The sequence below is a fragment of the Pristiophorus japonicus genome, chromosome 12 (genome assembly GCF_044704955.1).
Source record: "Pristiophorus japonicus isolate sPriJap1 chromosome 12, sPriJap1.hap1, whole genome shotgun sequence".
Lineage (NCBI taxonomy): Eukaryota > Metazoa > Chordata > Chondrichthyes > Pristiophoridae > Pristiophorus > Pristiophorus japonicus.
The window spans coordinates 57,935,061-57,958,716 of NC_091988.1; the positions used below are offsets into that span (position 1 = coordinate 57,935,061).

General features: G+C 48.2%; 1 protein-coding gene across 2 annotated transcripts in view; it reads right to left on the reverse strand.

Annotated features, from left to right (window-relative positions):
* Nucleotides 1-23,656, reverse strand: part of sema3fb (sema domain, immunoglobulin domain (Ig), short basic domain, secreted, (semaphorin) 3Fb) — a 263,872-nt gene that overhangs the window by 64,451 nt on the left and 175,765 nt on the right. For both annotated transcript variants that reach the window (XM_070895532.1, XM_070895533.1), the window contains 3 exons: nt 20,435-20,595; nt 15,597-15,659; nt 5,575-5,694 (listed from right to left, as the gene is read on the reverse strand). In XM_070895532.1, the coding sequence (XP_070751633.1) occupies nt 5,575-5,694; nt 15,597-15,659; nt 20,435-20,595 (344 nt within the window). The remainder of the gene's footprint in view (nt 1-5,574; nt 5,695-15,596; nt 15,660-20,434; nt 20,596-23,656) is intronic.

Genomic DNA, 23,656 nt, shown 5'->3' on the forward strand with positions numbered 1-23,656 from the left:
CCGCAGCGTAATCGCCATCCTTCCTCCAGCAAGTACTTGGCAGTAGTGCAAAGCCTCAGCTGGCCGGGGATACTGTGCACCTGAATAAAAGCCAATCTTGAATGTATTTCTTAACCAGCCCCACCAGCTTGCTCTTCCCACTGCTGCACACGAGGTGCTGGCAACACTCAGCAGATGGCGTGTTCCGCTGGCACAGTCTGGGCGGTGACAATTGCAAAGAAAACACAAGTCTGCTGAAAGATCAGCGATTTAGGATTTCCAGATACATTAGTGACAAGTGTGTGGAAACAACCAGACCCACTTTCGATTAGTGGGTTAAAGGTTTTAAATGCTGCAGGTCCGACACGAAAGCTTGATTTCTGTGGGAATACAATGTTTTCGCTCTAAAAACACCTGCGAGATGTCAGACGAGAGCGTAGGAACAGATACAGTTTGAAAAAACAATACAGCCCATAAAAAAAAAACATTACTTCACTCCTCTCCTGGCAGCTACTGGCTAGAGGTGAAAATGATTCGGTATGTTTGTTGGCCAACGAGAAAGTCCAAACAGTTTAGCTGATGCACTGATTTTGCCCCTGATTTTAACTCCCGGTGGATTCCCTGCTCGGGCCTGAGTTAAAATTACAGTCAGGTCTCAATGTTGTCATCGGGCTGCAACATGCATATGTAAAAAGTATAGTATAGTAATAGACGGTCCCTCGTATCGAGGATGACCTACTTCCACACCAAAAAGGGATGAGTTTGCAGGTGTTTTAATGAGGGACCTGATATTCCAGATCCCGAACTACATCCTGAAGGGCGGAAGGTGCCTGTGCGTGGATTCTTTTAATGTGGGGTGTCCGTTGCACACTAGCCACCACATGGGCTTGACAGAGTTAGGTCTTGATCCAGTGGCAAGGGTTAACCAAGACGACTGGAGACTTACTCTGCTGCACGGACATAGTACGCACACATATTCCTACTGTCCATAGTTCGCAGTGTGGGCTGGCCCATGCTGCCCCTGGGCCCCCGCCTCTTCTGGGCCCCGAACCCTCGCCTCTCCCGGGCCCCGATCACGATCACAAATTTGCTGCCACAATTTCTGCCTTACAGCATTAGCTACACTAATGTTGTAATGTAGGACTTGTGACAACCAATTTGGAGATTGTCCCAAGGCATTAGAAGACAGCAAAATAAGAAAGAGTAGGGCCTATTAAAGACCCAAAAGTAAGCTTGTGTGTGGAGGTGGAAAACTGACTACACTGTCCAGGTACAGCGGAGGAGCGGGGAGGTCGGGGCGGAGGAGCGGGGAGGTCGGGGTGCGGGGATGTCGGGTGGGGGAGCCGGGAGAGTCCATGGCGGAGGAGCAGGGAAGTCGGGGTGCAGGAGCGGGGAGAGACCAGGGCGGAGGAGTGGGGAGGTCGGGGCGGAGGAGCGGGGAGGTCGGGGAGCGGGGATGTTGGGTGGGGGAGCCGGGAGAGTCCATGGCGGAGGAGCAGGGAAGTCGGGGTGGAGGAGCGGGGAGAGACCAGGGCGGAGGAGCGGGGAGAGACCAGGGCGGAGGAGCGGGGAGGTCGCGGCGGAGGAGCGGGGAGGTCGGGGCGGAGGAGCGGGGAGGTCGGGGAGCGGGGATGTCGGGTGGGGGAGCCGGGAGAGTCCATGGTGGAGGAGCAGGGAGAGACCAGGGCAGAGGAGCGGGGAGAGACCAGGGCAGAGGAGCAGGGAGAGACCAGGGCGGAGGAGCGGGGAGAGACCAGGGCGGAGGAGCGGGGAGAGACCAGGGCGGAGGAGCGGGGAGAGACCAGGGCGGAGGAGCGGGGAGAGACCAGGGCGGAGGAGCGGGGAGAGACCAGGGCGGAGGAGCGGAGAGAGACCAGGGCGGAGGAGTGGGGAGGTCGCGGCGGAGGAGCGGGGAGGTCGAGGCGGAGGTGCACACGTAAAGTAGGCAGCGGATAAAGGTTGTCGGTTCATTCCAGCCTTGTACTGCGCAGCTTGCGTGCTGAAACGACAGCCGCTGTTGCCCAAGTGGAATCTGTTCTACGCAGCAGTTCTGTCCGTGCGGCCTTGTGAACCGTTCAATCTCACAGCCGTCAGTCTTGTGAACTTTCACAGGCCAATTTTCCTCACCTTTGCCCCAGGAATGTCTAATCCCCCACCCCACCCCCCCAGGGTGCAAAAGTCAGGAAAAAGGGGAGAGGAGGCCTGTCACACCATCCCCCTACCCCCTTTATGTTACACCTGAATTTCCATGGCATCTATAGAGGGATGGGGCAGACCCTGTGCCACAAGGGTAATGAGGCATGGATGGGATGTTCATGCCCCTCTTCCATCTTAATATCCTGTGCCTGTATCCCATTTCAGTGTTATCCTAAGATGCTAGCAGTGGGCTTTCTCTGCAGAATCCCTCAGATTAGAGGGTCTGAGGAGACCAGGCAGCATGGTTCCAAGCACCATGTCGATTTATTTTTAGCCCAGTGGTTTTCTGGTTGCTGTTGTCCAACAGTAGGTGATCTTATTGAACCATGTAAAGTTCTGAGGGTAGATGCAGAGAGGATGTTTCCCCTCGTGGGGGAATCTAGAACTAGGGGGCATAGTTTCAGAATAAGAGGTCGCCCATTTAAAACGGAGATGAGGAGGAATTTCTTCTCTGAGGGTCGTGAATCTTTGGAATTCTCTACCCCAGAGAGCTGTGGAGGCTGGGTCATTGAATATATTCAAGGCGGAGATAGACAGATTCTTGAACTACAGGGGGGGACAAGGCTTATGGGAAACAGGCAGGAAAACGGAGTTAAGGCCAAGATCAGATCAGCCATGATCTGATTGAATGGCAGAGCAGGCTCCAGGGGTCCTATCGCCTACTCCTGTTCCTGTTTCATATGTTAGGCCCCAGGGCCTACAGCCAGACCTGCAGGTGCGGGTGTGAGAGATTGGGGGCTGTGCTCTTGTTTGCATTCCATTTTCCAACACGAGGCCCCGAAAGGGAGTGAGCTACGCTAGGGGGTGTGACAGGGCCACATTAATGGCCCAACTGGTCAGATTAGGCTGCATTTGGGCCTTGACAGGTGAGGTGTACTGTGGGCGTGCGACATCTGTCCAGAACTCAGCCAGGCGGGGGGCAATGGAAGGCCAAGAAAATCGCCCCCCTCTATCTCTGCAAGTATGAAGGTGCTGCTTATGCATTAGATGTTACAAGGAATAGTTCATATGTACGTCTGGCATAACAGCGACAGTTTACTTTTGAGAATCGACCCCAACAAGGGGTGAGCTGCCAAGCTCAGCAATGCAATCAAGGGGAGCCCTGAGTGGAGGCCAGGCATTAAATAGAGCAGCCAGAAAGCAGGGGCCTGGGTGTTGAGCAGAGACCAGGCCCCAAGCACGTGCCCAGGTCTGACCTCATCCAAAGGCTTCTTCACCATAGAAGAATGGGATAAGAGGCACTCGGGCAGAGTATAGGAGGACAGTCTCACAAATCTGTGTGCAGCCAATAAAAGACAGGGGAGGCTTGTGAGCAGGTTACCTGCCGTCCAGTGAACAGGGGAGACTGCAGGAAAACCTAAAAAAAAAGAAAAGGGAGAAAATACAAAATGCATTTCAAAAGGAAGCAAATCTGGATGGATGGCAGCTCTGATACAATGACACAGAACATGAGTGCAAAGTTATGGAAAGCCCTTTTTTAAAGATATGATCATGGAACATCTGGATAGAAATCAAATCCTGAAAGACAGCCAATATGGGTTCGTAAAGGGGAGGTGTTGCCAATCGAATTTACTGGCTTTCTTTAAGGGTGTGACAAAGGCATAGATAGAGGTAAGGCAGTGGATGTGGTGTACTTGGATTTCAGTAAGGTCTTTGATACAGTTCCTCTCTCAAGGCTGGTACTGAAAATAAAGAAAGCAGGAATCAGTGGAAATATTTTACAGTGGATACATAATTAGTTTACTGATAGAACCCAGAGGATAGTGGTACGGGGATTTGAATGTACTTGGGAAATGGGCAGTGAAATTCAATGTAGAGACATGCAAAGTGCTTCTCCCAAGGATAAAGGAAGGGACGATTACTTTAATGGAAAGAAAATAATATGTGTGGAAAATGAGAGATTTAAAAAAAAATTGAAGCTATCGCAACAATGCTCGGTGGCAGTAAGTGAAGCAAATCAGATGTTGGGTTGTATTAAAAGGTCAATATTGAGCCCAAGTAGTCAGGTAATCCAACCACTTTATAAATCATTGGTGCGACCACAGTACTGGTCCCTGCAGTACAGAAAGGATATCATAGCCATTGAAAGGATACAGGAGACCAACCAGAATGATTGAGGAGATGGAGGGATTGGATTATAAGGAGCCATTATGTAAATTATGCATGTTCTCAGTGGAAAAGAGAATGATATGATTGCTCCTTCTTAAAGGACTAGCTGTTTCACCTTGTCCAGGTCAGTAAAACAAGAGGACAGGGCCTGCACTTGGGTGGGTAAATTCCAAACTAATCTGCAGAAACATTATTTCAGTGAGCGAGCGGTAAATCTATGGAACAGGCTCCCTAGGGAGACGGTGGAAGCAGTTACTGTTGATTCATTCAAATGTAAATCGGATATGTTCTTTTCAAAAAATAATATTTGAGGAGCCAGTACGTGAGTAATTTGAGATGTGACATGTGATAAGTGTAACATGCTTGGGAGGAACAGAGGAATTTGGACCGATGGTTCCCAAAGTTTTCCACCACTGGGGCTTTTCCTCACCTCACGTCTGGGTCTGTTGTAGACTAATGGCTAGAGATTGATTGTTATGATTAGTCAATAACTCCATTATCGGTGTATCATGCGACTACCAGGTTGGCAGACGGCGAACTAGGTGGGCCTTCTGGGGGAGAAATTCGGGGCAGTGCCGCTAATGACTCCCGTTAAATTCCGCATGAGTTTAGCAGTGGGGGTAACCGGCAGCGCCTCACTCCGCTGCGCCGCCGATGACGTCATCACCGCGCACAGCAACCCATTTTCGCCCCGGAATGAAAATTTGGGAGCGCCCCTGACGTTGCGCTGTGCAGTGGCAGCGACCTCTCCAGGGGGATGCGTAAAGGGTTGTAGGCTGTTCGCGGGCCGAAATTTAAAGGGGAGGTGGCACCTTAAAAAAAAAAACAACTGACGTACCATTGCTTGGTGGATAATGTGGTCCGTGTCGTGATCTTGCAGCGCCGCACTCCGCTTGAGTGCCGGGCTGATGCCGCGCCACCCCCCTCCCTGGTGGGCCAGGTAGGGACCCTCAGAGTTGGCAGCTTGACCCTCCCCTTTAATGAAGGGGAGGGCCTTTTCCACCCTGTAGCACTGTGCCCCTCTTGGAATCCTTCCGTCTTGCTCGCGCCCCACTGAGCAAGTACAGCGCGTTATTTTGCGCTCCACTTGCTCTCAGAGGCGGTAACCCGAATTTAGGTCGCACGGCGGGACTTCCGCGCCCGTCGCAGGAAATCCCACGTCGCGGTTATTACCGCCCCCAAATGGGCGCTCCGCAACTCCACCCCCCTCTATGTCTAGCAATTCCCATGTCCAGTAGCCCTTCTAAGGTGGTGAGGGAGCAATGTGTTGCTTTGTTGGTAGATGCTTACCTCTGCCTTGCGTCCTCTGTTCACATATGTGCAGACAGGATGATAAGCTCCAGTCCCACAGACATACAGGTGCGTCCGGTTCCAAGGCTCAATAAGGCAGATGAAATTTGCACACTCGCCCTGACAGAAATAAAACAAAAGGAAACCATTATCATTTCAGGAACAATTGTTTAAAACTAATTTCTGAGCTGATGATGTCGCTTCTTAGAGTAGCAGCTGAACGCTCCTGGCTAAAATCTTGGGGACCATCTGAGTATTTTGTTAAAGCAGCAATGTCTGCAAATTCAAAGGCCACCTATGGCAGCTCTGCTCTAGAACCTGGGTTATAAGTTGGCATTGAGATAGAGGGTGAAGGGCACAGCTTTTAGAAGGCTCTTATTGCTCTGATAGGATGAAGGTCACCTTCATGACTCACCACCTGACTCCCAAAAGCCTTACCACCATCTATAAAGGCACAAGTCAGGAGCGTGAAGGAATACTCTCCACTTGCCTGGATGAGTGCAGCTCCAATAACACTCAGGAAGCTCGACACCTTCCAGGACAAAGCAGTCTGCTTGATTGGTACCCCATCCGCCACCTTAAACATTCACTCCCTCCACCACCAGTGCACCGTGGCTGTAGTGTGTACCATCTACAAGATGCACTGCACTGCCAAGGCTTCTTTGGCAGCATCTCCCAAACCCGCGACCTCTATCATCTAGAAGGACAAGGGCAGCAGGTGCAAGAGAACACCATTACCTGCAAGTTCCCCTCCAAGTTACACACCATCCTGACTTAGAAATATATCGTCATTCCTTCATTGCTGGGTCAAAATCCTAGAATTCCCTTCCTAACAGCACTGTGGGAATACCTTCACCACACGGACTGCAGCGGTTCAAGGCGGTGGCTCACCACCACCTTCTCAAGGGCAATTAGGGTTGGGCAATAAATGCTGGCCTTGCCAGCGATGCCCACATCCCAGGAACGAATGAAAAAACCTCTGTCATATGTGGACTGGAACTGTTTGTTACTTCTGGGACCGAAAAAGGTAGAATTTCCTTGCTGTTGCACCCATTGAGGATCTCAAGAGACACACACATTGGCATGTGTATGTTGGCACTCGTTTAGCTTGGATCACGGGATGACCCGTCTGTCTGTACTCATCCAACTCACTCACCCTGTCGGCAAAGCTGTAGATCCACGATTCTGCCGCTGGGATGAGAGAGGCGGATTTAGTGAGGTAAACGTCAGGAGTCAGCACGCAGATGGCGATCTCCCATGATCTGAGCGAAACAAGTACCGATGCAAACATGCTCAGTCTGGTTCCTAGCCCAGCTCTTAGTGGACACAACAACATGCATTGATACACTGCCTTTGATGTAGTAAAACGTCCCAAGGCGCTTCACAGGAATGTTATCAGAACAAAATTTGACATTGAGCCACATAAAGAGATATTAGGGCAGATGAGGGCTAAGTGAGTGGGCAAAAATTTGGCAGATGGCGTATAATGTTGGAAAGTGTGAGGTCATGCACTTTGGCAGAAAAAAAATCAAAGAGCAAGTTATTATTTAAATGGAGAAAGATTGCAAAGTGCTGAAGTACAGCGGGACCTGGGGGTACTTGTGCATGAAACACCAAAAGATAGTATGCAGGTACAGCAAGTGAGCAGGAAGGCCAATGGAATCTTGGCCTTTATTGCAAATGGGCTGGAGCAGGGAAGTCTTGCGACAGTTGTACACGGTATTGGTGAGGCCACACCTGGAGTGCTGCGTGCAGTTTTGGTTTCCAGATTTACAAAAGGATATACTTGCTTTGGAGGCAGTTCAGAGAAGGTTCACTAGGTTGATTCCAGAGATGAAGGGGTTGACTTATGAGGAAAGGTTGAGTAGGTTGGGCCTCTACTCATTGCAATTCAGAAGGATGAGAGGTGATCTTATCGAAACGTATAAGATTATGAGGGGGCTTGACAAGGTGGATGCAGAGAGGTTGTTTCCACTGTTAGGGAGACTAGAACTAGGCGGCATAATCTTAGAATAAGGGGCCGCCTATTTAAAACTGAGATGAGGAGAAATTTCTTCTCTCAGAGGGTTGTGGATCTGTGGAATTCGCTGCCTCAGAGAGCTGTGGAAGCTGGGACATTGAATAAATTTAAGACAGAGATAGACAGTTTCTTAAAGAATAAGGGGTTATGGGGAGTGGGCGGGGAAGTGGAGCTGAGTCCATGATCGGATCAGTCATGATCGTGTTGAATGGCGGAGCAGGCTCGAGGGGCCATATGACCTACTCCTGCTCCTATTTCTTACGTTCTTATGTTCTTATGACCAAAAGCTTGGTCAAAGAGGTGAGGTTTAAGGAATGACTTAAAGGAGTAGAGATTTAGGGAGAGAATTCCAGAGCTTAGAGCCTTGGAAGCTGAAATCACGGCTGACAATGGTGGAGCGATTAAAATCGGGGATGCGCAAGAGGCCAGAATTGGAGGAAATCAGAGATCTCGGATCTCGGAGGGTTGTGGGGCTGGAGGAGGTCACAGAGATAGGGAGGTATGAGGTCATGGAGGGATTTGAAAACAAGGAGGAGAATTGTAAAATTGAGGCATTGCTGGACCGGAAGGCTAAGTAGGTCAGCGAGTACAAGGGAGATGGGTGAATGGGACTTGGTGCGAGTTAGGATACGGGCAGCAGAGTTTTGGACGGGCTCCTGTATACAGAGTGCAAGGTTGGAGGTCGGTCAAGAGAGCTTTGGAATAGTCGAGTCTAGAGGTTTAATTTATGCACCTGTGAGTAAGCTCACAAGTTTGTTGAGCTGCTGAACCCAAAAAAAAACAAAAAAAAGGGCCTTGGGAAATGTTTGGAGTGTCCCCCAGATCGGGGGGCATTTGATCTAATGTTTATTTTTGTTTACTCAAAAAGAGTTGTTGAGCTGCTGACAGGCCTTTTGCCTGGGGCACGACCCATCTCCTCTATCTGGGAGTCTACCTTAGCCCCGACGAGGAAGCCTGGCCGGCGAACTGGCAAGAGCTGGAGGCAAAGGTCGCCACTCGCCTAGGGCGCTAGACAGGACTGCTCCGAGTGCTGTCCTACAGGGATCGAGCGCTAGTCATAAACCAACTGGTGGCCGCTATGCTGTGGTACCGGCTGGTCACTTTGATCCCTCCCCCTGCGTTTGTCGCCAAGATACAGAAGAAGCTGGTGGACTTCTTCTGGAACAACAGGAAGCACTGGGTCTCTACGGCGGTCTTGAATCTCCCGCTTAGGGAGGGCGATCAGTCGTTGGTGTGCGTCAGCACCCAGCTAGCGACTTTCCGTCTTCAGACCCTGCAGAGATACCTTTACGTTGAGCCCCCTCCTAGGTGGCGTGCGCTGGCGTCGCATTTCTTCCGTCAGCAGCACAGCCTCAACTACGACACTCAGCTCCTGTTTGTGAGCTTGGGGGGCGTCAGGACCGCCGTCCAGGGGCTGCCTGTCTTTTACAAGGAACTCACCAGGGTCTGGAACAAAGTTTCCACCAAACGCAGCTCTCCACCGGCTGGAGTGGCGGCTGTCCTGCAGGAGCCGCTGCTCGGGAATCCGTACCTCCACGACCGAGGTTTTAGGTGGCAGTCGGATGAGAGGGCTGTGGCTGGCGACCAGGATCAGGGACCTGCTTGATGGCGGAGGAGCGGGCTGGATGGCGCCAGACATGCTGTCACGGCGCCTAAATTCGGCCGACGTCCGCCGCACGGCCGATGTCATCGAGTCGCTAAAAACAGCTCTGGGCCCTGACTCCGTTAGGTGTGTCGAGGAGTCTCAAGCACGTGGTGAGATCCCGTCCGAACTGACCCCCGTCCGGACGGAATTCCTCATCGCCGCCAAACCCCGGAACCTCCCTCGGAAGCCGGCACCTCACAACTTGAGCCGTCTCGGGGAAATCCCCTCCGTGCCTTTCAGTTGTACGGGCTGCTCCTGCACACTCTCAACCTTGCCATCCTTGTCTGCCGACCGGACACGCCATGGCGCACCATCTTGCCGTCCGGAGTAGGTGGGGGTCCCCGATGGAGTGCACTCTACGCAGGAGTCCTCCCACTATTTATCGGGGACTTGGCCTGGAGGGTGGTGCACGGAGCAGTCCCGTGCAACAAATTTTTAAGCCGGTTCACGGGCTCCCAGGCCGCCTGCAATTTCTGCGGTCTGGAAGAGTCCGTGTTCCATGTTTTTATCGAATGCACGAGGTTGCAGCCCCTGTTTCATTATTTAAAGGGGCTGCTCCTCAATTTCCGGTTGTACTTCAGTCCCACACTCCTGATCTTTGGGTACCCTGTGCGGAGGGGAGCGGGTAGGTCCGAGGGCCTCCTCGTAGGACTGCTCCTGGGCACGGCCAAGGGTGCCATCAGCCGGTCCAGGCAGCGGGCGGTCGAGGGGGTCATTCAGCCTGACTGCCTGCCTCTCTTCCGCGCCTACATCCGAGCCAGGGTGTCCTTAGAGATGGAGCACGCGGTGTCCACCGGTACGCTCACGGCCTTCCGCGAGAGGTGGGCGCCGGAGGGACTGGAGTGCATCGTTACCCCCGGCAACCAAATTTTAATTTGATTTTATATGTTTTAAAGTCTAATTTGCTTTAATTGCCGGATTTTTAGTGTCCCCCTTCCCTTTTATAGGGGGGCACTTGTAAAATATATGGTTTTAATGCCCCCCCAAAAAATCACAAAAAAACCAAAAAACAAACAAAAAAAAACATTTATTAAAAAAGGGGGCAGTTAAGTGTCTGGAGTGTCCCACAGATTGGGGGGCACTTGATCTAATGTTTATTTTGTTCCCCCCCAAAAAGAGTTGTTGAGCTGCTGAGTTGGGAGTGGCTTAGCCAGTCATGTGATGTTCACAAGACTCAATAAAACCCCAGCCAGTTGGGTTCAGAATATCCACGATGAGGCAGGTGGTTGTGAGCCTGGTGGATGAACTGGTCATGTGTAGTGTGATTGTTAAACCTTTGCTAATAAACCAACTAGTTCTTAATAGCTATGAATTCTTAAGCAAAGAACCCATGAAGCAAATACACTACAAGAGGCAACAAAGGCCTGGATGAGGACCTAAAGTTGCAGCACAAACGGTGTTTGTGACAATGAGCACTCGGGTCCTCAGCATGTGAAACCGAACAGTGACACTGATGACGTAGAGACCGATCTGAGGCCACGTTTTATGCACACGGTATATTATCTCTATATCATACTTAAACCCGTGCTGTGCTTCTCGCAGTCAGGGTTGTGGAAAAAAAAGGGGGGAAACATTTATTTCCTCAGCAAATATCATCCTTCACTTTGACAGGAACAATTACACCGCAAAGAACATATCAAACGTTTGGAAAAAAACATATTTAAAGTGATTAAGCGGGTAATACATTGTATCTCTGTCATTTGTAACAACGCTAAATATTAATAACAGAAAGTCAGTCAGGATGTAAACCTCTGATTTTGGAACTTTCTCAGAGGCTCGGGTTACAGGCTTGGTTATTTTCCCTGTGAGCTGGTTGTCAGCTGCGTTACTTTTGAGGGATGAGTGAAGCAAGAGGAGGAGACAGGAGAGAGGACGGGAACGGAGCTCTGATGGTTTAAAGGCTCCTTTGTTTTTGCACCTCTGCTCTCCCTGTTGCCGAGTCAGGCAGAGAGAAAGAGAGAGAGCAGTGTGTTATTTGAAAAGCATCAGCGTGTCACCTTGAACAAGAGCGAGAAGGAGGAGAGCGAGGTGGCCTGCCAGGGCCCTGGAGAGCCAGATTCTCACAAGCACAGACAGCTGGCTTTTTTCCACGTCGCTGACCTTCAACGACTCCATTCCTTGTTATTGTCGAAAATGACGGATCAGTTCCAGCGATGGACACAAAAACATCAGGAACCGGCAAACTGTTTGTGTCCCCATCCCCCACCCCCCTCCCCCAGTCCCAGAGGAGCAAACACTGGGCAATGTTTCTTATATTTCTTTTCCCTCCATGAATAGAGGTTTCTTCTTATGCTTGCAAATGAGCGTGATTTCTAATGGCCATTTGGACGTCAGCTGTGGTTCAGTGGGCAGCACTCTCCATTTCTTAGTCAGTAGGTCGTGGGTTCCAGTCCCAGTCCAGGGACTTGAGCACAAAATGTAGAGCAGGGGAGTTCTCCTCGGTATCCAGGCCAATATTTATCCTTCAATCAACATAACAAAAACAGATGAGCTGCTTATTATCACACTGCGGTTTGTGGGAGCTTGCTGTGCGCAAATTGGCTGCTGCATTTCTCACATCACAACAGTGCTGATACTTCAAAAAGTATTTCATTGGCTGTAAAGCACTTTGAGACATCCGGTGGTCGTGAAAGGCACTATATAAATGTAAGTCTGTCTTTCTTTCTTATTTGTTGTAGGTGTGCTGCACTGTTGCAGGTGGACATAAAGGATCCCATGCAATATTACCCCTGATTTTTTTGGGGTGTGCAGCCCATTCACAGTTTCTCTCATGCATGAAATTTAACATGGGAAACGCTGGTTATGGGCTGTAGGGGACTGGCACACAACCACACAGCCGCACAGCTTGGAGGGAACGTTGATCCTGTGGCATTATTTCGAAGAAGAGCAGGAGCAGGGGAGTTCTACTTGGTGTCCTGGTCAATATTTATCCCTCAATTCATCATCATAGGTGATCCCTCGTATCGAGGATGACTTGCTTCCATGCCAAAAAGGGATGAGTTCACAGCTTTTTCAATGAAGGACTTAGTATTCCAGGTCTCAAACTACATGGATTTTTTTAACGTGTGATGGCTGTTGCATACCAGCCACCACACTGGCTTGACGGAGCTAGGTCTTGGTCCAGTGGCAAGGGTTAACCAAGACCACTGGAGACAAGCCCTGCTGCACAGACCTAGTGCGCATACAAATTGCAGAGTGGGCTGGCCCATCCTGCTCCTGGGCCCTCGCCACATCTGGGCCCCAAATTCACGCCTCTCCTGGACCCCGATCCCTCAATTAATATCACTAAAACAGATTATCTAGTCATTATCACATTGCTCTTCGTGGGACCTTGCAAAGCACAAATAGTTATGAGGACAGGATAGGCTGGGTTTGTTCTCACTGGAACAGAGGAGGTTGAGAGGAGACCTCATTGAGGTGTACAAAATATTGAGGGGCCTGGACATAGTGGATAGTAAGGGCCTATTTCCATTGGTGGAGGGGTCTATTACGAGGGGATATAGTTTTAAGGTGGTTGGTGGAAGGTTTAGCGGGGATTTGAGGGGGGATTCTTTATGCAGGGGGTTGTGGGGATCTGGAACTCGCTGTCTGGAAGAGTGGTGGATGCAGAAACCCTCACTACTTTTAAGAGATGGCACTTAAAGTGCAGTAACCTGCAGGATTATGGACCTAGAGCTGGTAATTGGGATTAGACTGGATGACCTTTTGTTGGACGGCACAGATATAATGATAAATACTGCAGGGGATAGAATACGGCCAGGGTGATCTCCTGGGCTAGTTTCGATCGCCCGGATGAGTCAGGGAGGAATTTTCCCAAATTTTTTCTCCCTAAATTGGCCTGGGTTTTTGCCTCTCCCAGGAGATCACATGGCTCAGGTTGGGGTGGATTGTAGAATGTTTCAGTATAAGGGGTGTCGCAGTTGTGTGAGGCGGACTGGTTAGGCTGGGTGCTCTTTGCCTTTCCCTCATTGTTCATAGGTTTATATGTAACCTTTAGGGTTGCTGACCAAGGGCTGTGTGGCTCTTTGTCGGCTGGCGCGGACACGATGGGCCGAAATGGCCTCCTTCTGCGCTGTAAATTTCTATGTTTCTAAATTGGCTGCCCTATTTCCTACATTACAACAGTGGCTATACTTCAAAAGTTCTTCATTGGCTGTAAAGCGCTTTGGGATGTCCTGAAGTCATGAAAGGCGCTATAGAAATGCAAGTTATTTCTTTCTTTCTTATTTGTTATAGGACTGCTATGTACATGGCTTCCACTGGCAGAGAAAAGTCAGCAAATCACTAACGATTCAGGAGAGGTGAGCAGCGATGAAGTCACATGATCTAAAACCCACCAGATACTGCCATTTTCCTCTCCTGTGATGGTAGCATCTTCAAGTAATTTGCGTAGGACAAACATTCTTACCGTCATCTTTTTATAAAAGCCATTTAAGAATTGCAGTAGTACCTGTATCAAAAATGACAAAATTCCAATTTTCTTCTTGTTTTTCAAAAATAATCACAATGAACGCCACTGGATTCTCACAATGATCCAACTAATGTCCTTTAGGGAAGTGAGCTTGCCACCCCAACATGGCCTGGTCTACCTATGACCCCGGTCTCCCACCCATCACCCCTGTGCTCGCTGACCTACACTGGCTTCCGGTTAAGCAACGCCTCGATTTCAAAATTTTCATCCTTATTTTCAAATCTCTCCGTGGCCTCGCCTCTCCCTACCTCTGAAATCTTCTCCAGCCCCACAACCCCTCAAGATGTCTGCACTCCTCTAATTCTGCCCTCCTGAGCATCCCTGATTGTAATCGCTCAACCATTGGTGGTCGCGTCTTCTGCTGCCTAGGCCCCAAGCTCTGGAACTCCCACCCTAAACCTCTCCACCTCTCTTTCCTCCTTCAAGACGCTCCTTAAACCTACCTCTTTGGCCAAGCTTTTGGTCACCTGCGCTAATTTCTACTTATGCGGCTCGGTGTCAAATGTTTATCGCATAATACTCCTGTGAAGCGCCTTGGGACGTTTCACTATGTTAAAGGCGTTAAATAAATATAAGTTGTTGTTGTAATATTACCAAAAAGGTAAAAAGGTAAAGTGTGCTCTGGAATTCTCTCCCTACAACCCTCCGCCTTGCCACCTCTCTCTCCTCCTTTAAGATGTTCTTTAGAACCTACCTCTTTCACCAAGCTTTTGGTCACCTTTTTTTGGCCCATTGTCAATTTTTGTCTAATTGCGCATTGAGACGTTTTACTACCTTACAGGCGCTATGTAAATGCAAGTTCTTGTTGCAGGGGTGAGGCTGATTGGCAGGCAGTATGGTTTAAAGGGAGCTGCTTGGTAGTGGTTTACTGGTGGTGGGTTACATAGGCCATGGCTTTTCAAACTTGGCTGTGCATAGACATACCAACAAGTATTAATATATTCCTTAGAATCCCCTGTCCTAATTCGTGGCAGACAGTGCTTGTTATTTTTGTCGAAAGTTTGAATTCATACACAAGCAGCAGAAACAATGCCAGTAAATCCAGAAACATTCATAAATCCGATGAGAGTTGGACAGAAATCTGATAATCCTGAGGAGTCACTCACACGTCTGGGGTCTACAGTTAGAAAGCCTATAAAACAGGGGTCAGTAGATGCCCATCAGTGTTTATAGCGGATAGGTCAACAAGTAATCCGTGTGAGCTTGTGGCACCAGTTCTAACACTGAATTCTTACTCCGGCATTTTGTTTTTGCTTGTTGCAGTTTATTGAAATAATATCACTTGTTTAAAACTAGCGTTTTACGCTTTTATGCACGTGACATAATGGGCAAGAGAGCAATAAAACACATGTCTGTGCTCTATAATCTGCTATGCATTTCTTAAAGCCAGCCTGGCTCTGTTGGTACCATTCTCACTTCTGAGTCCAAAAGGCTGTGGGTTGAAAGCTCCTCTCCAGGACTTGTGCCCATAAGCGAGGCTGGTTTCTCAGTGCAGCACAGTGTGTCGAAGGTGCTGTCTTTCAGATGAGATGTTAAACTGAGTCTGTTTGTTCAGCTGGAAAGGGAAGGGGTGGGGCAGGGGGGTGGGGCCAGTGGGGGAGGAGATCCCATAGCACTTTTTCCAAAGAGAAGGGAAATCGTCCAGTTCTCCATCAAAAACAGATTGACCTTTGCTATTATGGCACCTTACCTGTCTGCAAATTGGGCGCTGTCTTTACCTGGTACAACAACAGTGACTGTACTTGAAAAGTAATTTGTTGGTTGGGACCTCCCGATAAAGCCTGTATAAATGTAAGTCCTTTTGTAACTGTGTGAATGGCACACATTCTTTCCATAGTTGTGGAACTTTAGTCAATGAAAGAGAGACAAGTCAGATCGACACTTACATTCTGATCTTTCCCGGAAAGAACACACTCGTCTCGCCTTTGCTGACTGACGGACCAGTGAATCTGAAAGAAACAAAATGCAACATTGGTCTTCATAGAAAGAATTGTGGAAATGACAGAATACAAAGCCCAGTGTGCCTGTGCCTGTGCCGGGCGATGCTCACTCTTCACCTGGAGCTGACTACTCTAGTCCCATTTCCCCAGCCTTTTCCCCATTTTACAGTCTTCCTTTTTTGAAATAATTGCATCTATTTTCCTTTCCAATGAAGTTATAGACCTTACCTCAATGGCCACGTGGTAACACATTCCATGTTCTAATAAGCCTGTTCCCCATATCCCTTGACTACCATATAGTTCAAAAATCTGTCTATCATAATTCAGTCAGGCAGAGTCAGCATGGATTTATGAAGAGGAAGTCATGTTTGACAAAGTTGCTGTAATTCTTTGAGGATGTAACGAACAGGATGGATAAAGGGGAATCAGTGGATGCGGTGTATTTGGACTTCCAGAAGGCATTTGCCAAGGTGCCATATAAAAGGTTACTGCACAAGATAAAAGTTCATGGGGTTGGGGGTAATATATTAGCATGGATCGAGGATTAGCTAACTAACAAAAAGCAGAGAGTTGGGATAAATGGTTCATTCTTGGGTTGGCTAGTGGGGTGCCGCAGGGATCAGTGCTGGGACCCCAACTATTTACAATCTATATTAACGACTTGGATGAAGGGATCGAGTGGGAGGAAAAGCAATGTGTGAGGAGGACACAAAAAACCTGCAAAAGGACACAGACAGGCTAGGTGAGTGGGCAAAAATTTGGTAGATGGAGTATAATGTTGGAAAGTGTGAGGTCATGCACTTTGGCAGAAAAAAAAAATCGAGGAGCAAGTTATTATTTAAATGGAGAAAAATTGCATTGTGCTGCAGTACAGCGGGATTGGGGGTACTTGTGCATGAAACACAAAAGGTTAGTATGCAGGTACAGCAAGTGATCAGGAAGGCCAATGGACTCTTGGCCTTTATTGCAAAGGGGATGGAATATAAAAGCAGGAAAGTCTTACTACAGTTATACAGGGTATTGGTGAGGCCACACCTGGAATACTGCATAAAGTTTTGGTTTCCATATTTAATGTTGATTCCAGAGACAAAAGGGTTGACTTATGAGGAAAGATTGATAGATTGGGCCTCTACTCATTGGAATTCAGAAGAATGAGAGGTGATCTTATCGAAACAGGGGCTTGACAAGGTGGATGCAGAGAGGATGTTTCCATTAATGGGGAGACTAAAACTAGGGGGCATAATCTTAGAATAAGGGGCCGCCCATTTAAAACTGAGATGAGGAGGAATTTCTTCTCTCAGAGGGTTGTAAACCTGTAGAATTCGCTGCCTCAGAGAGCTGTGGAAGCTGGGTCATTAAACAAGTTTAAGACAGAGATAAACAGTTTCTTAACCGATAAGGGAATAAGGGATTATGGGGAGCGGGCAGCAAAGTGGATCTGAGTCCATGATCGGATCAGCCATGATCGTATTAAATGGCGGAGCAGGCTCGAGGGGCCGTATGGCCTACTCCTGCTCCTATTTCTTATGTTCTTATGTTCTCTGCCTTGAATATATTCAATGACGCAGAATCCACTGCTCTCTGGGGTAGAGAATTCCAAAGATTCATTACTCTCAGAGAAGAAATTCCTCCTCATCTCCGTCTTAAATGAGTGACCCCGTATTCTGAAACTATACCCCCTAGTTCTTGCTTCCCCCTCATTCTCCCAGCATCTACCTTGCTGAGCCCCTTCATAATCTTATATGTTTCAATAAGATCACCTCTCATTCTTCTGCATTCCAATGAGTACAGGCCCAACCTGCTCAACCTTTCCTCATAAGACAACCCCTTCATCCCAGGAATCAGCCTAGTGAACCTTCTCTGAACTGCCTCCAATGCAAGTATATCCCTCCTTAAATAAGGAGACTAAAACTGTACGCTGTATGTCAAGGTGTGGCAATGCCCTGTACAGTTGTAGCAAGACTTCCCTGCTTTTATACTCCATTCCCCTTGCAATAAAGGCTAACATTCCATTTGCCTTCCTAATTACTTGCTGTACCTGCATACTAACTGTATGAGGACCCCCAGATCCTTCTTTACTGCAGCATTGCTTTCTGTACCGCTTGCCCACCTATCTTTGTATCATCAGCAAATTTGGCTACAGTACACTCAGTCCCTTCATCCAAGTCATTAATATAGATTGTAAATAGTTAAGGCCCCAGCACCAATACCTGTGGCATCCCACGAGTTACAGTTTGCCAACCTGAAAATGACCTATTTATCCCGACTCTCTGTTTTCTGATAGTTAGCCAATCCTCTATCCATACTAATATATTACCTCCAACATCATGAACTCTTATCTTGTGCAGCAGCCTTTTATGTGGCACCTTATCGACTGCCTTTTGGAAATCCAAATACTCTACATCTACTGGTTCTCCTTTATCCACCCTGTTCGTTACATCCTCAAAGAACTCTAATAAATTTGTCAAACATGATTTCCCTTTCATAAAACCATGTTGACTCTGCTTGATTGTATTATGATTTTCTAAATGTCCTGCTACTACTGAGTGGGAGAATCCCTATGGAAATTCATCCCTAGTTTTTGACTATAAAGACTCTCAAAATGATTTTAAAACCTCTCTCCCCACCCCCGCCACCCCTACCCACCCTTAACTTTTTCTGTTCAAGTGACAAAAAAATACATTTTTTGAGCATTTCTTCATCGTCATCTCTCCTCGTCCTTGGTATTGTTTAAGTGAATATTCATAGAACCTTTACCATGACTCTTAAGATGCTTCTTATAATGGGGTGATCAAAACTGCACAAATTAGCTCTTTATAACCATGTATTGGACACATACCTTGCAACAGGCATAAAGGCAATGTTTACATTCCCCCTAAATAATAATATATTAGATGCTTAACTACCCTATAATTCTGCCCTAGAACTACAAAGGGATTCCCTTATTATAGCTGCAGGGAATCACATGTTGAAGGAGAACTGGAGCCATTTTACACAAAGACCTTACCTATCAATTAAATGGGTCAAGAGTGCAGGATCGAGGAGGTTTATGGAGTTCAGAATGGCTGTTTTTTGTTACAGTAAAACTACTGCATTAATTTATCTTCTGTGTGGGTCCTGGGCATCTGATAACTTTAAACAATCATTCACTGGAAACACAGCAAGCTCTCATTCACATCCTCCCCACCTCTCCTTTGTGTTGTACGCTAATCTAAACCTGCAATTCCTCGGCTTGTTCCTTCCCCTTGCATAACGGTTACTGCGTTTCAAAAAGCACTTTGTGTGTGGCTCTTTGAGAATTTGTCAAGGGATGTGCTAAGGCGTTATATGAATGCAAGTGTTTTTTTTTAACTAATCCTCTTCCCCGGGGACATGGCTGTCTCCAAGGCGTAGCTTTATTTCCCTCGTCCTCTTCCCACTGGAGCACAGTGCTGTTAGATTCCCGCGGCAGTTCGGCGGAAGTTTGGTGCAAACACTGGAGAAAGTGTTTCCACTTATCTTCCATCAAAATGGGAGGGGAGATCCTGAGAACCTGGGCAGAATATTTACCCACCCTGATGATCCTTACACCCCAAAAACATACTGATGGTAATGCTCACTGGGGGAAAGCAGGGAGTCAAGGGTTATGGGGAGCGGGCAGGGAGGTGGAGTTGAGTCCATGATCAGATCAGCCATGATCTTATTAGATGGTGGAGCAGGCTCAAGGGGCCAAATGGCCTACTCCTGCTCTTATTTCTAATGTCTTATGTTTTCGACTTCACTATCACGCCAGTAATCTGGTGGAGTGGATCGGTCGCCGATGGTAGATTTTCATCCCTTTGATTTCAGAGCAATAAAAACCGGTGAGTAGGAGGGAAGTTTCTATAAAGGGTGGCCGATTTTCTCCACCAACTTGCCAGGTTACTGACCAGACGGTGAAGTTGAAAATTACCCGCAGTGACTCTTAACTCCCCTCCTCCATCTTCGCTTCTCTCTCTTCCCTTGTGGGACGGCGCACACCATTTCAACCCACATTATCTTCACCCCCGCAAAGCACGCAGCAGGATACAAGCCACATCTCCTCTGCGCCCATCCCAAGGAGATAGCAGCTTGCACTCCCAACCACTCTCATCTCTCTGTCCTGTATATCCTCCAGAGTGTCAGCTGTGGCTCAGTAGGTAGCACCCTTGCCTCTGCGTCACAAGGTGTGGATTCAAGTCCCACTCCAGGGACCTGAGCACATAAATCTAGGCTGATACTCCAGTGCAGTGCTGAGGGAGTGTCGCCTTTTGGATGAGACGTTAAACCGAGGCCCCGTCTATCTCTCAGGTGGACGTTAAAAATCCCATGGCACTATTTCGAAGAAGAGCCAGGGGAGTTATCCCTGGTGTCCTGGCCAATATTTATCCCTCAATCAACATCACTCAAACAGATTATCTGGTCTTTATCACATTGCTGTTTGTGGGAGCTCGCTGTGCACAAAATTGGCTGCCCACATTATAACAGTGACTGCACTCCAAAAGTACTTCATTGGCTGTCAACAACTTCGAGATGCCCAATGGTCGTGAAAGGCACTATAAAAATTTAAGTCTTTCCTTTTTAGAGGATGTGGAGCCAGTGTGATTACAGGAACGATTAGAACAGCCTTTAAACGGCTATTGTGTGTGGGTGGTGGGGGGACGGGGCATGCTGGGACAATAAAAGATGGTGCTGCGAGGTGTGGTTCTACCTTGAGCTTTTTGCACAAACCATACTTTTGCGAGGAATTTAAGGAGCACCAAAAATGATTGGCTGCATTCTCTTACTAATAAAGGCTCCCGGTTGATGTTGTGCAGGTCCAGCGAGACAATGTAGTCCTTGGTGCCCACATACATGCGGTCGTGATCTTCGTCCATCAGCAGGATGCGGTAGTCGGTGGTGTTCTGCAGGAGGGTGTAGTGTCGCGCCGTGTTCGAATGCTGCAGCTCTGTAGGGCAAGACGAGGTACAGACATCGTCAGAAAAAGGGGGCAAACTGATCAACCAACTGTAATGTATGCACCTGTGAGTATGCTCACAGCTTTGTCGAGCTGTTGACCAAGGGGGCCATCAGCCAGTCCAGGCAGCGGGCGGTCGAGGGGGTCATTCAGTCCGACTGCCTGCCTCTCTTCCGCGGTTATGTTCACGCCAGGGTGTCCCTGGAGATGGAGCACGCGGTGTCCACCGGTACGCTCGCGGCCTTCCGCGAGAGGTGAGCACCGGAGCGACTGGAGTGCATCATCACCCCCGGGAACAGAATTTTAATTTAATTTGATCGGTTAAAGCTCCCAGTTAATTTGGAAATTTGTAGGTCCTAGTGCCCTTAACTAAACAGGGTGTACTTGATTTTAAAGTTCTAACCAAAATAGTTAGAGCTGTTTGAGTTGGGAGTGGCTTAGCCAGTCAAGTGCTGTTCACAAGAGACAATAAAACCCCAGCCAGTTGGGTTCGGGGGATCCACGATGAGGTAGGTGGTTGTGAGCGAGGTGGATGAACTGGTCAAGGGTGGTGTGATTGCTAAACCTTTTGTTAATAAACCAACTAGTTCTCAGTAGCAATGTGTTGCTATGAATTCTGAAGCAAAAACATTACACCAATCCCAGCGCACAGTTGTAGAGCAGTCACAGCTTCTTCCGAGGGGTGGTCTTGACCTGCAGCCAATTAAGAAAAAAGCAATGGTTTCCCTCGATCAAACAATCCTTTTTTTATTCAATGTATTACAAGCATCTGACAACAATCTATTTTTACAATGTCTGCGACAACTGGCATTAAAAATACAACATCATTGACCTATCTTGGAGGGAAGGAAAAGCGTGTAATAAAGTCGAGCTGCTGCTATTGGAGCCTGGAGCAATCTTACAGGAAAAGAGGTTTATAGATTTCCATTGTTTCTAACTGTGAGCACTGTCGGGCACATCAGTCCAATCAGTATTGTAGAGGAATATACAGTTAGTAGTTGCTGCCTTGTGGCATTCCACATGAGGGTTAAGGCCGAGTGTGGTCTTCAGTTAAAGTGGGGTTCAGGGGGGCTTGGGATAATTGGACCATGTCAAGCAGACATAATTCAATCCCCATATACAGCAGAGACTACACTCCATAAGTATTTAACTGACTGTAAAGCGCTTTGAGATGTTCGGTGGTCATGAAAGGCACTATATAAATGCAAGTCTTTCTTTTTATAAAGTCATAGGTTCAGTCTTTATTTTTATATAATATTTCAATTTGATATTACTTACAATTGAATAGTAAAAATGACAGCTATTCAGGAAGCAGAGCAGTGGAGTTGGTTGGTGCTGAGGGGTTTCTCTGCAGTGTGGGCTGAGGAGCTGGGAGACACACAGCTAAGGCGCTACAGCGCCACCACTGGCGGGGCAGTGTAATTACAGCGTGACGAGTTTACATAGGTTGTTTCCATTATAAATGTGTTCATAGGGATTTAAAATCATCATGGAGACGATTACTCTCCCGCCTGAACCCGGCAGAAAGCAGTCGATGGGGACCCAAAGAAACAGCCCTCGGAAGAGAAGTGAGTGCTTGGGGGTGAGGGGGGGCGGGGGGCAGCATGATTGGGGGAGGAGCAGGGAAACTCAGGCAGGGCAGCCCCAAGTTGTCCTTGTCAGCCCAGGAGGAGCACTCCTTCTCCTCCTTACCCATGAGGAAACAAAAACAGGTTAAAAATGGATTCATTTTCTGGGCCTCTTCTTGCTACGAATCCGTTTGCTGCCAGGTTTTACAGGCGGGTCCAGCACTGAGCGGGACTGCCGCGAATTTTATTTAAAATGCCGTCAGGGTCCTAACTGCATCATAGGACCCTGTTTTTAATATATTCATGAGGCCTCCGCCCGCCTGAGACGGCCACCTTGGCTGCCTCCAAAAGATGCGCAACCAAAATGGTGGGGGTTGGGGGAGGCAGGCAGGAGCGCGTTGGGAACATGATGGTAAGTACTCTCTCACCACTCGCCTGTCCCGTTCCTGTTGGGTGGGCAGGGTTAAAATCCAGGCTACAGTGTGTCTGTGGGGCCTGTCAATCACCAAATAATAGGCCTATGTTTCCGCAGGGGGTCAGTCAGTCGCCTAGTACTGTGTGGGGCCAGTCAATCACTTTGCAATATGTCGTTGTGTTGCTTTGGGGGTCAGTTGTCAGTCACGTCTAAAGAGCTCTGCGTTACTTGAGGTCAGTCAAGTCACATAGTAATGGAGGCTGTATGTTACTGTGGAGGCCAGTCGTACACAAATGGCGAGTCTGCCCTCTCCATCTGAAAGAGATTCCCTGACGGCGTGTCTTCCTGTTTAAGCCAGCTTCTGATGGTCAGTCTCCCTCTCAAAGAGGCCTGGACAGTGGGCCTTGCTCTCGAAATGTTAATTAGAATTCTTTTCACCTGTTTCGTGTCTATAAGCTGTCTCTTTAAAGTAGGCGCACAGTTGTAAATACCCTGCAGGTTCAAGGCCAGGAAGTTTCAGTTGCATAAACATACCTTGCACAGCAGTTAATAGCGATGATGATAATAATTATTATTACTCGCATTACATCCATCATACTTTCACCAAAGAACTCATTACAGGGGAACCAGAGGACTACAAAATGTTGTAAGGAGGCTTGCGTCAGCTAAAGGCATGAATGGGAGCTTTGTTGCGATGGTTTTTGTTCAACAAACTGGGATTTTTAACCCTGCAATTTAGGTCATGTTTGAAATATAAGCAACATATTTCACTGAGATAAAATGAGGTTCCAACACCCACAAAGCCACAGGCCTGGCTCCGTTCACAGTATAGTCGGTAACTGCGGCGTGTGGTGTGGTACTCGGCCACACAGACCGGGCCCAATCCTTGGTGGTGAGATGAGTTAGCAGTTGAAGCAGCTACAATTGGTCACGGTGCCCTCGTGCGAGGGAGTGGGCAAAAAAAAAAATCAGCTCCTGATGGCTAGCCAGAGGTTGCCAACAGGTATCAGCTGTGGCTCAGTGGGTAGCACACTCACCTCTGAGTCAGAAGGTTGTGGGTTCAAGCCCC